Source organism: Falco cherrug, chromosome 4, assembly GCF_023634085.1.
Source record: "Falco cherrug isolate bFalChe1 chromosome 4, bFalChe1.pri, whole genome shotgun sequence".
NCBI classification, from domain to species: Eukaryota; Metazoa; Chordata; class Aves; order Falconiformes; family Falconidae; genus Falco; species Falco cherrug.
The window spans coordinates 92,121,000-92,137,824 of record NC_073700.1 but is presented as its reverse complement, the minus strand read 5'-3'; the positions used below and the strand labels follow the sequence as shown (position 1 = coordinate 92,137,824).

The following is a 16,825-nucleotide window of genomic DNA, read 5'->3' as shown; positions in this document are numbered from 1 at the left end:
TAAAAAGCAAAAATTCTTTACTTCAGTCAGGTACCCTCAGTTCCCTCTAAATATAACATGCAGAAGCATAGCTGTACAACTCAGAGGTTTGCAAGCAAGAGGAGCATTGCCTGATGAATGCTTTGGGAAACCCTCTAGCAACCTTCAGTCTCCTAATAAATCTCAAGATTCTCTCATACCTATGTGCTCTATTACAAATGCTAGCTCAGACTCTCCTCTTCAGCATCTACAAATTACACTCTAATTTTAAACCTAAGTCACTAAATGTATGGGAGTTTGACAGATAGATGCATAATTGAAAGGACGCTAGCTCCTACAGCTGTCAAATACAAAAGTAGAACTTTTTAAATTCTTTTGTAGAATGTATCCAACACGAGAGCTCTGTATCACTTCCCTGGAAAATTTAGAGCTTGAGATAGTATGTTCTGACCATTTCTCATAATGCAGATGTTTTCATAGGGCTACAGGCTATGCAGAAGAGAACAAGTACAAGACCAGAAACTATGGATAAGTTATTTTTTCCTACACTGAAGTCTTAGTTGCTGCAGAAAATGGTAAGGTGATTAATTAATTGGAACTCTGTTAATGGCTTGCAATAATACTAACCCAATGTGGTAATTGTAGAGCAGTTTGATATTTTCTAGGGGATTTTTTTAGCACAGCAAGGTCTTTTGTTGTGTAAATGCCAGTGTACATCATAACGTCTTGTTCTCCACAGCAGTTGCCTAACCTGCGTTATAGGAAAAGATGAGATACTATTTGTATGTACCATTTAATCATATATAGATTGGTGGCATTTAAAAAAAAAAATCAAGCAGAATGTGAATTTCTGTCCTTTTGAATTGGTACAAAGTGGTATTTTGTGATACACAGCTGTGTGTCTAGTGTTGCTCAGATAATACACATGAAACACGTGAATCCATACCCCACATTAAGCTGTAGTATACAAATTCTGAAGATAAATATTGTAACTCCACAAAATAATATCATAAGCCTTCTAAAAGGGCTTTAAATGTTTTAGCACCTAGGCAAGTTTGGTTAAAATGTATTGCAACATAAAAAGCATTTACTATAAACCCCACAGAAGTCATGGAGGAAATGTCTGGAACCATATTCTTACACACGGTGTCAAAATCCCTTACTTAACTGAACAGTACCTTATTTTTAGAGGTTGATCTGATCTTAGTAGATTCCTTTGTGAGGTTAAAAGTAGTAGTTCAAAGCGAAGACTTGCGTCTCCTTTTTTATCTTCCTCAAGTACACCAGTTAACATAGGCTAAACAAGAGAAATACGACATTATGGTACTGTCTGTGAAAGATAAATGTGCATCTGCAAACAGCACTGGTTCTGGTAGATAATTAAGAATACAGGTCTGTTCCAAATTAAATCTATAGCAGTCATTAAGGTATTTCCATGGGAAAGGGAACAGAGCATACATATAAAAGACTGTGTTTTCATAGCAGTTGACACTGCTCTAATTGTCAACGGCAGTAGCGCACACACCACTGCAGTCCCATTCCTTGCCTTGTGCTAGCTCCAGTCCTTGTCAGACCCTTCCCTTAGTCATTTCTGCATGTTGAGTCTGCAGAAAATTAAACTGACAAAAACAAATACTTCTCTGCTGACTAACTGTGTGAAGTCCCCCGAGTAGAGGTGCTGCTGCAAGAAAGACAGAAGCAGGCACAAGCTGGATAGCTTTATGTTGCCAGAGTTAATTCAGATCGCTCAGGAACATTCTTTGCCGAGCAATTTGCTTAACTTTAAACTGAAGTAAACCTACTAAGTGCTACTTCAAGTTCAGGTAACAAGTAATCCTGTTACCCAAAGAACTGATACTATCTCAACCAGTTGCTAATGATGGTTGAACTATTCATGCATATGGCCTCCAGCCCAGTCTAATCCGATTTTTAAGATACTGTCTTTAAGTTACTGCAGCTTTCTGGAAGTCACAAAAAAGCCATGGCCATAAATTATGAATATGGCTTTCAATACTCTTTTTTCCACACCTACAACTCCAGTACTTTATAAAAAATGAATGAACTTGCTAGCAGCTAGTTCTTTCAATCCAGTCATCCGTCACAAATATGGAAAGACATAAAAGAAAGCAACATAACATATGTAGCATTTCTGATAACTTTTTAATGTTGGTTCATATTTTGTTTGGAAAGCAGGTTTGCCATGTTTGCCATGTTTAAATTTTTCTTTACATCATCATCAGGCTGTTAAAATAATGTTTAATACAAAATATTCTTATTATTCCTACTGGATAGTATTTGCCATTGAGGGAGTTACTTTAGAAATAAATGAACATGAACTGCCAATAGAGTAAACAAACCTAAGCAGAAGGGAGCATTAATCCTGTAACAGGAGATACTGTCCAGAGCTTATGTATACTCCACTGTTCTTTACAGACAGTTTATGGAATGTTGCATTTGGTAATAATTGCAGTTTTTACTCCTAATCATAAAATTCAAAATACTAATGTTGATGTTAAAGCAGTTAGAATGTACCATATATAGATGCACAGGTGATCAGTTTCAGTTTGGAAGTATTTTGATCTTTACTTCAGCACAAAGGTTACAAACGACAGCACACTATCTGACAGCGCAGTGAAAACTGTGACAACTCACTGTACCAGCAGCCAACGGAACGAGGAGAAACACTTGTGCAGAGTAAATCCTTTATAGTGCCGTGATTAGAACCCTAAAAGCTTTCATATGAATAAAAGGGATAATCAGAGCATTTGCCTAGCTTGATTTGATGGCCATTTTTAGTTCTGAATCTCTAATGTTGTGACTTACAAGCACCACCAGGTGACAGTGTTCTGGAAGATTGTGCCTCTACAGAGTCATTATCAGTATTACAAATGCAAAACTACACCAACAGTGGGATGAGAGTTTTAAAACATTCAGGTCAGGAAACTGACAAAACTCAAAGTTTCTACACCAACTGTACAATCCTTCCATATACAAAGTATGGGCTGCTCCGAGTAACTTGCTGGATATCAAATAGTAAATTTCTTTACCATGTTGCTTAGCAGTCTCTTTGCTTGTATTTGTGTATTCATATATTCACCTGTGGTGCTCAGATATAGGTCTGATCTCAGTGAAAGTAAACCTGAGCAAAACTGTTCATTAATAGCCATTTTGAATAAAGACAGTGAGTAACTTGAGGGAAAACTCAGATTCACGAGTGTGTTCAAAATGCACAAGGCTATAAGAAAAGTAAGGGCACTGTCCAAGAAAGCTGAAAGACAGCCTAAAGGCTGCAGCTGTTCAGACTGCTAGGACAAAAGGAATTAACTCACTTCAGAGTGAAGAAAAGCTGACAGGCAATGCAGCTCTGCACCTTGGGAGGGAAAGGAACCTCTCTGGTATAGTGGGAAAGTTGCTCAGAGATCACATTCCATGCTACGCACCTCTTTCTGAAAGTACAAAGTGCAAGTTCAGTCAGTAGTTAGGACAGCAAAAGGAGGAAAAATACTTGGATTTATTCAGCTGAAAGACCATGAGCTATATTTTCATGAACGGGAATATAAGACATGTAGAGATTTAAAAGGGAATGACAGGATTTCATCCTACAAGGGTCCTACTTTCCTAAAACAAAAGTAATTTTATTACTACCTTGTTAAGTGCCACTTCCTTTCTGCTATGTCTAGAGCATCAAAACCCTTCTCCTAACTTCCATTTCACTTTAATTGTACTTTATAAGATGTGAATGCCACAAAAAGGGAGACAATGATGCTATAAAACAGCAGATCCTTTATACCAACAGTGATGCTAGTCACGAGTTTGATTTGAAATTAGCTGGCAGCAGATTCTCATTTGAGTACTTCAATTCTTATTTCTAAAATCAAAATATTATTTTTTTAAAAGACAAACACATAACCCCTCCTCCAATAAATCTGTATGGGCAGGGACCTTGTATCTGAAAAGAGAAAATACCTTGCTCCTGAAGACAGAGCTTCTTCATGGCAGCGAAGTGGGCTGGGTTTGAGGAGACCTCTGTTCTGTTCCCAGATCTCCCCACGGCCTGGTCACCCACCCTGGGCAAGCTATTTTGCATCGAAGTGATTCTATTGCTATTTTGATCAGGAACAGTGAAGATACCCAATTTCCTACAAACATATGATTAGTTTTCCATTTTGCTTGCCCAAATGCTGATAGAAAGGTCAAAGGAATGACTGCTTCTTTAGATACTTTTCAAACATACTGAGATACACATTCCTAAGGCACAATTATCTCCCTGCTGGGATTTTTCGGATTCTATTATCATATTTTCCCTTAAAGCACTGCCATTAAGAAACAGCAAATGACTTTGCTTAATCATTTCTAGTCAGCAGGGCTAAGAATACTTGCAAAGGTCTTGAGACACTGAGGTTATTCAGTTGAGAAGAGCTAAAAAATCTGATTTAATTTGTGTAACCCCTTTAGCTAAAATGCAGAACATCTAAAATCGCATCAGTGCAGATGTTGTACCCACCAGAACTCACTGCTGAGGAAAGTCACTGAGTCATAGCATGACAGATTCTTAAAGAAGCGTACTGAATAACATTTGCAACTATCAAGGTAAGGAACTATTTCAAGGAGATTCCGGAAATATTTTTTCCCAATTAGAATACAGTATAGTTTGATAAGTCATTAAGGAAAACATTCACTTTCCTTCTGTGGCATCACATTTACAAAACTGATGGATGCAGAACACAAAAAACCCCAGTGATTTATGAATAATTATACTACTTCCCTGCATCACAGTTTCTACAATCTACAAAACAGAAAAAATACACATTTTTGTTCTGTGATTACACAAAGCCATTACATATAAAGGCACAAAGACAGCAGTTTTGTGTAGCTAGATCTATCAATCAGTACTTGAATTCAGGACATGTGAAGGTTATGAATGTAACTTATCTCTAAAGAACACCTGACTAATTTCAGATTAGGAATTTGTCAACGTGTAAGATAATATCCTAATACTGCTATAATGTTGCTCTAGTATTGTCATACTCTAAATTCCCTAGTACTCTTACTTTTCAAATGGTTTGGAGGCAAATGTTTCTCATCCTCCTTTACTCCTCTTCCTAACTCCCAGGATTTATGACAAGCTTTGCCATCCACTGAGTAGGATGGAATATCTGGTTGAAGAGACTGAGGGGTTTAGGCCTGATATTCCTTTCACATCTGACCTGCTCCTCAAGGACAGGCCCATAGGGCACTTCTACATCAAGAAAAGTAACTTACCTTTCAGTTGAAAATAGTTAATACTTCATCAGCTCTGCTGAACTACTACAGGAGCAGAGTTATTATTCAGTATTCACTTGCATATACGATATCTGGATTTCTTCTGACAGCAAGTGCTTCAGAAACAAGCGTGTGGTAGGTCTGATGGTATGCCCATAAAATAAACATGAGTCATTTTACAGGTGAGTAGAGTTCTGGAAAGCCCCAGGTGCTGCACAGCAACTTGGTGGTGGATATGGGATTGAAACATGGACCATTTGATACTGTTCCCAAATGTACCATTTAAAGTATCTTTAACCCTGTGGTCTAGAAGACATCCTTACTTAACTGTGTATACACACGATGAAAAGAGATGCTCCCCTTGTATTCTCATGTTATTTCATTGTCTTTAGGAGCTTGCCTGTATGTAAGGATGGCATGCTGACATGCTTCCTTTTTATTATCCCCCTTATCTGCAAAGAAATACTGCCAATGCAGAATCCTGAGATATGAAGCAATTCTTTACTTGAGAAAATTACTATTTAAAAAGAAGCAATTATCAAACTGTTCAGAATGTTCCAACTATGTGATCTTCCATCTTCATCTGTTAACATGCACTATTTCAAATTACACTCAAATTGTAATAATCAAATTGTTCTCAGACTTTGCTCACCTTACTTTGTCACTTTGATTCCACGCTCCTCTCGCACACACATGAGGTTTTTCCCTGCTTATTTCAAAAAGGCCAGAGACATTGCATTTGGCTTAAAAAATACCAGGTACAGCTCACAGCACAGTTATGTTTAATTATTAATATAAAATATACCTTCTAATTTATGAATATAAAATATTCTACATTGATGAGCATATCTATTAAAATGGATCAGTTGCCTTCTAAATGGCAAAATACCAGTTTTCCAAATATCCAAAACAAACTGATGCCTGTAATTGAAGTATTACAATGTTACATTTACAGAGGAAAAAAACCACAAAAAACCCCACACAAACCAACAAACTATCACCACGAAACAGTGACAAGTCTTCCCACAAGTACTTCCGCCAGTAATCTGCTTAAAACCACCTGGACTTTCCTGTGGCTCTGAAAGGGGAGTGGGTGTTAACATAAAGGCTTCAATTACAAAGTTCAATTTACAAACTAAGCTGACCTCAACTTGTCCTCCAGCAGCTGAAACTTCATTTAGCATATCAACAGGGGGAGATAAGGTAAAAAAGATGCTGAGCTGATGGGGACTGCCTCAGTATTAACCTGCATTCACTGTCTCTGCATCTGACTGAGGTGGTAGTCAGAAAGTTCAGTGCTAGAAAGACACCGGCAATTTTACAAGTTCATTTGGTCCTACAACATAAAGGAAACTAGCTTGGTACAAGAAGATCAAGACAACTGTGTCATTTCTTACTTGTCTGGCTAAATTAAAGGATTTCAGAAAATTTATTATGTCAGATACTGCCAGGTCCTTCTTATGAAACCAGGAACCATATTGTAAGCTTCTTATTCTGATTTAGCAGCAATTTGCATGCAACCATAGAAACTCTGAGTTATAATGCTACTCACTACTTACTAAAGAGTTGTTACGGTTTAACCCCAGCTGGCAATTAAGTACCACACAGCTGCTCGCTCATCCCTGTCCCCACTGATGGGATGGGGAGGAGAATAGGAAAAAGTTAGAACCTGTGGGTTGAGATAAGAACAGTTTAATAACTGAATAAAGCAAAGAATAATAGTAACAACAACAATAGTAATTGTCATGAAGAGGAGAGGAACAGAGACAAAAAAAAAAAAAAGGAAAAAAGCAAACCAAGTGATGCACAATACAGTTGCTCACCACCCACTGACCGATGCCCAGACAGTCCCTGAGCAGCGATCAGCAGCCCCCAGCCAACTCCCCCCAGTTTATATACTGAGTGTGACATTCTGTGGTTTGGAATATCCCTTTGGCTAGTTGGGTCGGCTGTCCTGGCTGTGCTCCCTCCCAGCTTCTCATGCACCTGCTCACTGGCAGAGCATGGGAGACTTAAACAGTTCTTGATTTAGAGTGAGCACTACTTAGCAAGAAGTAAAAACATCAGTGTGTTATCAACATGATTCTTATGCTAAATCCAAAACACAGCACTGTACCAGCTGCTAATAAGAAATTAATTCTATCTCAGCCAAAACAAGGACAAGAATTTCTAATTTTTACTCTGTGAATCTTTTATATGAAATGCAAGTGATAATACTTTTTCAGAGAAGTGCTACATTGACCCATTTACCAGAGATGAAGGCCAGACCTTCTGCTCAGACAGGTGGGCCTGATGTGGATACTTTGGTCAAAATACAGACAACAAACAACTCATGGAAACACTGAGATGTAATTCTATCCCCTACCAGTAATGACTAGAATAGAGACATGTTATCAAGTCTTCCACTTCCAAGTGTAAAGTGTCATTTATTGTTCTTCTGTTATTCTGCTTTATTCAGTTAATCCCTGTAACTATCCAAAATAGCAAAAAATGTTATTCCTACATCATGTAGCTCCCCAGACCTCTGTTCAACTCATTCTTCAACATAAACTGCCACAAGGTAATCCTGCAGTTAGGACACTGAGAGAAGAGAAAAAGCCCATTGTGGTGAGAAAAAGTGTTGCAAACAAAATTTCAGAATTATACTATAAATATGCACACAAATACTTAGAAGGAAGGCATAACTTCCTTTTGGCTCTGTTCAGATACTGCAAGCAAGATAACTCTTCACTTGCTGTCATAATGCTTTAACCACCATCATGCTATTATATAATCCTTTGTTCAAAGCGTACTCTTAACAGTACTGCAGGAAATACTTTAAGTGCAAATTTCTCCTCTTCCTCCATGTACTAAAAATTGCTTTCAGTTAATCTGATTAGGCACAATATGAAGGTTCATGCATTCACTAATTTTATTATTTGAACTATTTTTATAGATATTTAATTCTTTATAGCCTAGTGGTCCAAACTTTTGCCAGTCCATTAAGGACAATACTAAGCAAGTAACATACTGCATGTAAGATCAAATTTTGTTCTTGCCAACCTTTGTTACAAATTTTTAATTTCTTATGGCTACGAGCAATGTTGGAAAGTCCCATTGGTTAATATACTGCTCACAAGCCATGTGGGTCTTGGGGTCTTCTGGTACAGTCCATTTAGATTACAGGTGGAGCCACACAGGAAGTTAAATACAGGGAGGTAACTGTGGACTATTACAAAATAACAAACCACCATGAACGAGACTGCTTTAGCTTCTGTGGTGTTGGTAATCCAGAGTACCAAGTGCATACTTATAAGCATTTTCTTGTTGCCATCACCTTACAGCCTGCAAACCTGCCATGAAGCTACCGAGCACTTTTTGGAAGTGACTTCTCTTACCTCACTCAGCAGCCTGAAATATTTCAGAATCAAGGTGGTACTTCTCTGCAGCTCAAAGGAGAAATTGCTGCTTCAGGAGAATACCTAGTCTCCAAAACCAAAACTAGAAAAGCAAACATAATACAGGTAAACACAGTGGTTGTTCAACACAAGCCTCAGAGCAAAGAGAACACAGATAGGTGGTAGACGGCAAACACAATCCAGTGCAGAGAGACAGGTACATGAACAGTCTTCAAATCACTCTGTCCAAAAGTGAATAAATTTTTTTAACTTAAAAGATCTGCACTTTTTGCATTCAGTTTTGTCTTTTTTTAGCACTGCTTTACAAACAGATGAATCCAGGTGCGTCATTTATGCAGACACACTCTTAAAGAAGACAAATGCAGAAAGGATCAAGTCAAAAGCTTTGTTATAGGGTGCAAAGGAAATAATGAAGGGGGAGAGAGTTCCTTCATGCTTATTTGAGAAGATTACCACTGCAGACAAGAAATTTAACTCCTGTGAAATAAACTCCACTAATGACAACAAGTAATTTTACTTCCAGTTAGTGTAATTAATTTCTTTTTTGCTGTAGTGGAGGAATTTTGTTGCTTTGTTAATTTTGTCTAACACTAAGACTGCTCAAAGGCGAAGGCTATTCAAAGATACAAATACCAAAAGCACAGAAAACTGAGGTTTGCTTCCAGTGTTTCCAGAACAGATGATTTGGGTGGAGGAAGGGGGGGTGGGGGGGGTGGGCACGTGCAGGGGAGGAGAATGTAAACACTTAAAAGGCCTGCTGACTGAAGTGAAATGCTTCCTTTCAGGAATGAGAAACATACCATGTACATTAGTTAACACAAAAAATAGTTTTAGATTTTAAGTCAAAACCAAGAGTTGTTTGCTTTTTAACACCACCTTCTGACTTGTATTTTAAATACTTAAGTATACTTCTGTTTGTTGACATATTTGGAAATAGGGGGAAAGTATATATACTGAAAATATAAACTATTAACAGAATCCAAAACATGGGACTCAGAATCAGACCTCACAGTGCAAATACAGAAGAGACAAAGGATCAGAAAACAGCATCACTGCAGAGATAACAGTACAGCATTGAGAAATGTGAGCAGTGGTACTGCCCAGTGTTAAGAATACCACTGTCAGGTCTTCAGTACCACAGTTTAACAGCCTTCACATCGTTGTGATCCTGACCTTCGGAGCACTTTTATTATAGCAGCCTGCAGCAAAAGCCTACTCCTGGCCAGTGAGAGGCTGCAAACAGCAGCAGCTTTCATCAGCTATCAGAGATAAAGGCTTATACTTCTGCACCTACTTCTCTCTCTTCGTACCTTTACTATACCCCTACAAACTCCACTCCTTTTTTTTTTCCTCTGTGCTCAGCCAAAGAGTTCCAAGTCCTGGGTTGCATTTACTCTCACGTTCACTGTGGGGCACCTGGAAGCCCACAGTGCCTCCCACCAACTGCTGACCTCCTACAGACTTAGCACCGCGCCAGTCACAGGCTGGGTCAGAGCAGCTGGGTGAGCCACTGGTGTTAGTTTCCAGGCCATATGTTGGGCTGTAACCTTTTATTTCTCAGTATTGAGGTAATTTCAAATTAAAAGCCTCTGGATTTTTTACAAAGTCTCCCAACAAAACTCACATTTCTCATCTTAACCTAGCACAGTCACTGGCGGATGTAAAATAGTTTAGTTCAGTGGTGCCCTTTAATCTTATACATTGTTGCCCAAAAAAAGAGCCAGTAAGTAAAATAACTGCATCTAAGAAAAACTTAGATGAGTTTCAGTTCAGTGTCTTCCTTACAACTTTTTTCTTGATTTCAATAATTTCTGGGGTAACTCTTTATAAAAACATCTCATAGTATACTTTCTGGATATAGTACTATACTACTTCTTTAAATCTGATAAATATTGAACAAGTGCAAACCTCAAAGAGCTAATTTGAAATAAGAGTTTCTACTGTTTTTCCTCATCCCGCATGAAAAATTCACACCCCCTTGGGGCTTTTTTTTTTTTTTTTAAATTGAGGTGTGCATGTTTTAACAGTAAAAACATATAGATAGGAAGCCACTTTTTTCCTGTTCTAGGTTATAGTCCACACATTACTTCCACACTTATAGATGACAAATTATAAGGAACACAACTGTTATGTATTTTCAAGTAACTAAATTTTAGTTGTATCAACCACATTTTTATGTTTAGGTAGCAGTTATTATCCTACTGGTTAAGCCTGGTACCATCTTTTACAAGCAACCCAGCCAAATGTCCTCTCTGTAACATACAAAAGTAGATAAACGCAGGTGCAAAACTGGTCGTTCTAAAAATGAACGTGGCTGTCTTCCTTTACCAGGAATTGAAAGCTGTGGTATTTTCCTCAGGAAACAGGCAAAGCTTGAAAAGTCAGCACACATCTTACTTATTCTGGTCTGGTGACTATTTAAATTTCTTCTCAAAGGTTTTGAATTAAAGCAGACATGGAGAGTTAGGAGAATACTGCAACACCTTCAGTGAAGGAGTAACCTAACAGCATGAAATTGTCATTTAAATTGCTTGTCATTAGACACTGCAACCTGCTTGAGATTACATTTAGCCTAGTTTAATATTTTAGTACATTATGTCCTGGTTTATACATATTGCATTTATGTGTATTTTTTTTTAATATATATATATATATATAAACAGAAGTTACAATCTCTGTTGGTGACTTGAAGGATTCTTAAATCAATGGATTGAGATGTTTTATTTTCATTAATAAACCCTAAAAGTATATGTTTTCATCATTAAGTAGTTAAAAGAATCTGAAGTCTATAACAAAGTAACAAAACTAGGTTGTTGCATAAAAGCTTAAGGTGTGGTTCAAAGTACAGCTTTGCTCTGAAAAGTTACTGTAAAAACAGTATTAAAAAAATATCCTTATTTGTTGCGCCTTCATTGTGACACCAGATATGCTTTCTGTAGTCATGTAGAAAGCTTGGGGTTTTGGTTTTTTTTTTTTTGGCAGTGGTGGGGTGGTTAGTCCCCTTCCCGAAATATCCAGGCCCACAAACCTGACCTTGGCCCCTGTAGTCACCCAGCATTATTTCCTGCTCATGTCTCACTTCCTGTAACAAAAGTTCTCCCTGCCAAATGGTGTCCTCATTACAGTTGTGTAATCCCAGTTTTCAAAAGTGATGCCCTTGGTGACACCTGTGTAAGCTGAGCTGAGGTTGCATAAGTAAGCAACTGGGTCTCTTTAGGTGGATGCTAATAAACAAGTCTGCACAAGAAATTGTAATCCAGTTTGTGTGTGCTCTCTCTTTTTGAGCTGAACTGCTCAAAATAGTAAGTGTAGAAAATCCTCAGGCATGAATCATCACAAAAGTTACTGGATCTCCTTTTGAATGCTACAGAAACATTGAGCAAGACCATTGTGTCACTCTTCAAAATTAAATCATGCTGCAAGTAGAACTGCCCAGTATACATGTGGCATGACATCTGCTTGCTTTTATACTGCTTTTACATTTGCTCAGCCTAGAAACAGCAGAAGACAGATTCTTTCTGATGCATCATCTATAGCTTTGTTCCGTTTCAATTGGTTTGACTTTTGCTAATGCAATTCAAGAAGTCTCACAGAGTTGCACAGATATCATGCACAGGTGTAACAGGATATCCCTTAACAATCACGATTATTTGCATGATCATCTTAAAAACCTCTGAAAAGGCAAAAAAAAACCCCTTAGAAATTGCAAATAATCTTTTCTTGTTCATGTATCAAATAGAGAACTCTGCAATGTAAAGTTTTCCTAGATCAGAACTGGACATTACATAAAGACAAATACTTGCTTTTTACTCCAAGTCACAAAGGCTGAGCTGCCATAACCCTCAGATAATTAAACATGAGTACACATAGAGATAAATTTGCTACAAAATCTAAGTAGTAATCCGATGTTCAAGCTCTAAAATGCAATGTACATTTAAAGGAATATTATAAATGTAATTTAGTTTAATTATTTTTAAGAAATACTTTCAAGTTATATATCCACTTTGCAGGTTGGCCAGTTCAAGTGTTTTAACCAGACATTTGGAGTCTTCTAGTAGCTTCACTCCCTAGCTGAATGAAAGATCCACATATCGTCATAAGAAAGACTGAAGAGGAATATGCTATATTAAAATCCAGTATAAAGTGAATGACTAAACTAAAGACAAATGTCAACAGGTTAGACTTTACAGACAAGTAAGACACGATTTTAACTGTATTTAATTTAAATTAATTAAGTATGATGAACATTTCTGTGAGCTTTTCACATTTTTCTTCTTCCTTGTTGCTTCCTAGTGTTTGAATTCCATTAGCATTGCATTTCTCTAAAATGTCAAGAATAGGAGCATTATTTTTTAAAATATTTGTACAGTATGATAGTCCTAAAATCTCAAGCATTGGAGCTACTACCTGCTCTAATTACCACCTGGGAAAGCTGGTTTTGCTCTAGAACTTGAGTGCATATACCTTATAGACAGATTTTCCTGAATTCCCAGGACTAGCTTCTGTGACCAATATACAGATTTGACAATCTCTAAAGTGCAGTGCAGTTCAGAGCCTGACATTTAAAATTTAAATTACACTCTTCTTTTGGTTCTCCAATTTAACAGTACTTCCGTGAAGGAAACATCCACCTTCCCCTTCAAATAATGATGCAGATTTATGTCAGACATACAGCAACAGAAGAGGAGAAATGCACTGGAGCAGCGAGCAGCAGCATGCAGCGTGTAGGCTCAATACCGATCAAAAAGAAGCATCTTTCTCTGTTTGGCTTGCAGTTATTCCATTTGGTTGTTCATAAATACATTTGACAGAGGGTCAACTTTGTTGCTGGAGAAAGTAAGATGAAGGCTCAGTGTAAGCTATTTTTGTTGCATGGAGAATCTGCGGACTTGAGATTTTGAAGAGAATTGTAAAGGAGTGGTTCCTTCAGGTAGCAAGCAAAAATAAAAGAGTAGTTTTATTTTTATTATATTTTCTAAAGAAGACAAAAAAATCATAGTAGATATATCTTAGTTACACTAATAATTTGTTCACCTCTGCAAAGCTGGTGGGAGCACTGTAGTAGGTGAAGATAATTTGGGTTGTGGTGGTATCAGGCATAGGAGAGTTCTGATAAACGCCCATTCGATTCTAGTGTTATAAAATCTAAATGTATTGAAAAGTCATATTTAAACTTTACATTCTAATGGCATTTCTACATAAAAAATATAACAGCTATCAGAAAACTGGCTAAGAAAAACATGTGAGTACATACTAAAAGACCCACGTTTACTGACTTAAGCTTAATATAGACCCTGCTTGTTAGTTTTGCAAACTCAGCTATGTAAGAGTGAGGTGATTTCCTTTATGTGGCTTGTGTGTCATCAGTAAAATTAACTAGCATTTAAACAAGTTCTTTTGCGGGATACGTAACACAAAGAATAGATCATAACTTCAGACTGAGTTTTCAAGAAAGGTATTTAGCATAGGAAATTATCAGTATCTCCATATATATCAAACAGAACATAAAGACAATTTAGAAGTGCATCTATCAGGTCTGTAAGGATGACAATACTTGGGTCTCTAGTTGTTTTTACAATGCAATAATAATGAAAAACTCTAGAGGAAAATTAAATATACTGCTATGTATAATAAAAAAACCTTCAAATTGTGAAGGAAAACTTTCATTTTAAAATTAATTTTTCCAGAATATAGCATCACTTTCTTAAAAAAATAAAGGTTTCTCACAAACTCTCAGTCCACAAAACTTGTGAAGATATTGCATAATTTATCTACATCTAAATCCGATCAATCAAAATAATGCCAGTATCTTCCCCTTATATCTCATTTATCAAGCTGACCTTGGGACCCAGTTCAGAACACTCTAGTGCTTAAAATTTTACTCTATAAAAGTTGTTACTAATCCATAGCAATTAAAAAAATCTTCCTATAAACACATTATAAACATAAACCACAATATTCTAGTACGTAAACACCTTAAAAAAACAAAACAAAACAAAACGACGACCAAAACAGTAAAGATAAAAATTTAGAAAGTGGGAAGCACTGTTTTCAATTGTTATGCCAATTAACAAATATGTGTTAAAAATGAAGTTTTCTACGAAAGATTGCATTTACTTGGAAATCTAGATTTCTGGGAAAACACCAAAATGCAAATTTTTCAGTTAGCCATACCCACAGCCATTCAACAGACAGTCTAACCCATTTCCCTGCTGAGGATGCAACAAATCTGATCCAGAGCAACTTATGCAATTCTACTGCTGGAAAACACCAACAAGATTTGTGGGTGCTAATCCCCATCAGAATGCATCATCCCTACTGTGCCCTACAGTTTTTTGCACTATTAGAAGTAAATGAGGTAAAGGGAAAAACTTAATCTCACTGATTCTGCAGCTACCTACCAGTAGCAGAAACCTTCCTGTCTATATTAATCCCTACAAGAACAGCTGTGAAATTTGCATAACCCCACAACAAACAGCCAGGAACTTTGAACGGTTGTTTTTTCCCACTATTTGGTAAATGTCATATGTATGCAAAAACTTTACAGAGGAAGCCTGGTAGTAGTCCTCTGGCACTCCAATGAATTCTACAAAAGACTTAAATGAATTTTGTGATAACATTCAGCATACAGTCTGCATGCATTCTGCCTTGTAACTATTTCAAATATTCTCTTTAAAGTCTTAAATTGTTTTCCATCATTTACATTTAAGTAATACAACCCTTTGCTTATTGCTTTGAATGTAACTGGAAATTGACATTACTCTGAATAAAGACAAATGCTTCAACAAAACCAGTACTGAATCATTTTAAAGATCTTTTGATTATGACAGAAATGTATCTTTAGCAGAAATTAAACTCTTAACAAAAGGTGGGGGAGCAGAAGCCTCCTGTAAGCACATCCACCAACTGTTTTGAAAAACAAAACAAACAAACAAGCAAAAGTTACACTCTGCTTTACAAAAGGGGTTTGCACTTACTTTATGGTATAGCCACACAAAGCTGATTTTCCACCTGTCACAAGGGAGTAGCAGAACACCTTTTTTGTGGGGACAGGGGGAACAAGCAGTTACTAAGAACACTGGGAATCTCTAAGAGAGGATCTACTACAGCTGGAAAAGAATGTATGTTCAAATGTGCCAAATGAATTGTTGAGTGATGGTATCTAAACTGAGGAGATGGAAACTAGAGGAAAGGGACAAAATGAGAATGAGAGAAGTAAGTGGATGTAGGCGGTCAGAACTTTTTAAAATGCAATGTTAAACCAATGGGCCTCCACCAGTAAACCAATCTACCAGTTGAAAAAGTTATTCTTTCCGTAAGTGACAGGGGTGGTGTGGTAAGAGAGAGAGAGTGAAGAATAGGGGGGAGACAGAAGGGGAAATACATAGAATGATATCAGGGATTAAATCAAGACTATAATCCTACATGTGTGCCATCACTATTACAGTGTTAAGCAGAAGATATAATAATCATGAAACAAAAGTTTCATGGGAAGACTAGAAATGCTAGAAAAGAGGACAAAAAAAGAAGATATTCAAACCTGCACAAACAGCAAATGTTATACAGGAAAACACACTTTTCTCTCATCAAAGTTGTTTCAGCAACAAAATCACTTTAAAACTGTATACAAACTATTGTGGGAAGTTGACATTGTTGAAAGTGTTCTATACAACTGACTTAGATTCATCCTAGACATACTTTCTTGTGTGACCATCTAAGAACAAAGATTTCACCCACAGAATGCCTCAACTGAACCAAACTGTTTTACAGAGAGATTTCCAGAGAAAAGGGAGAGTGTAAATCAGCAGGTTCAATTACATACGATGAAGAATCTATACTAACCTACCATATAAAAAGACAACAGTGAAGAGAAAAATATATTGAAAGGCAGATCCAGTGATACTTTATTCATTCCTTCATTCATTTTTAGCAGAAACTCATCATTAACAGAGCAAGCTTCATAGTAGCTTCAGTAATTCATAAACAACTGTGTATTTTGTAACTGTAGCCGTTTCACAGCAAAAGTTCAAATGTAACTTTCATTTTCTGGCTGCCCATTAAAGGTTTATAATGAAACTGTATATAACTTGACTGTTTAACTACTCATTAATGATGCTGAACTCAGAATTGCTACTGTGACATCCTGTACCACTGCCTGTAGTAACCGCACTGTGTATACACACACT

The 16,825-nt window shown here is 37.0% G+C and overlaps 1 protein-coding gene and 1 long non-coding RNA gene across 4 annotated transcripts in view; one reads left to right on the top strand and one right to left on the bottom strand.

Moving 5' to 3' along the window:
- Positions 1 to 16,825, bottom strand: part of GOLGA4 (golgin A4) — a 92,618-nt gene that overhangs the window by 74,176 nt on the left and 1,617 nt on the right. The window contains exon 1 of one of the 3 annotated variants that reach the window (XM_055707235.1): positions 607 to 1,109. The exons of the other annotated variants lie outside the window; for them this stretch is intronic. Coding sequence (XP_055563210.1) covers positions 607 to 699 — 93 coding nt within the window. The 5' untranslated portion in view covers positions 700 to 1,109. Of the gene's footprint in view, positions 1 to 606; positions 1,110 to 16,825 lie in introns of those variants that run through there. 3 annotated transcript variants of the gene reach the window in all.
- On the top strand, positions 8,612 to 13,393 carry LOC129735862 (uncharacterized). The gene is made up of 3 exons (XR_008731745.1): positions 8,612 to 8,744; positions 12,650 to 12,815; positions 13,247 to 13,393. It is a non-coding gene; the product is annotated as an uncharacterized LOC129735862 (long non-coding RNA).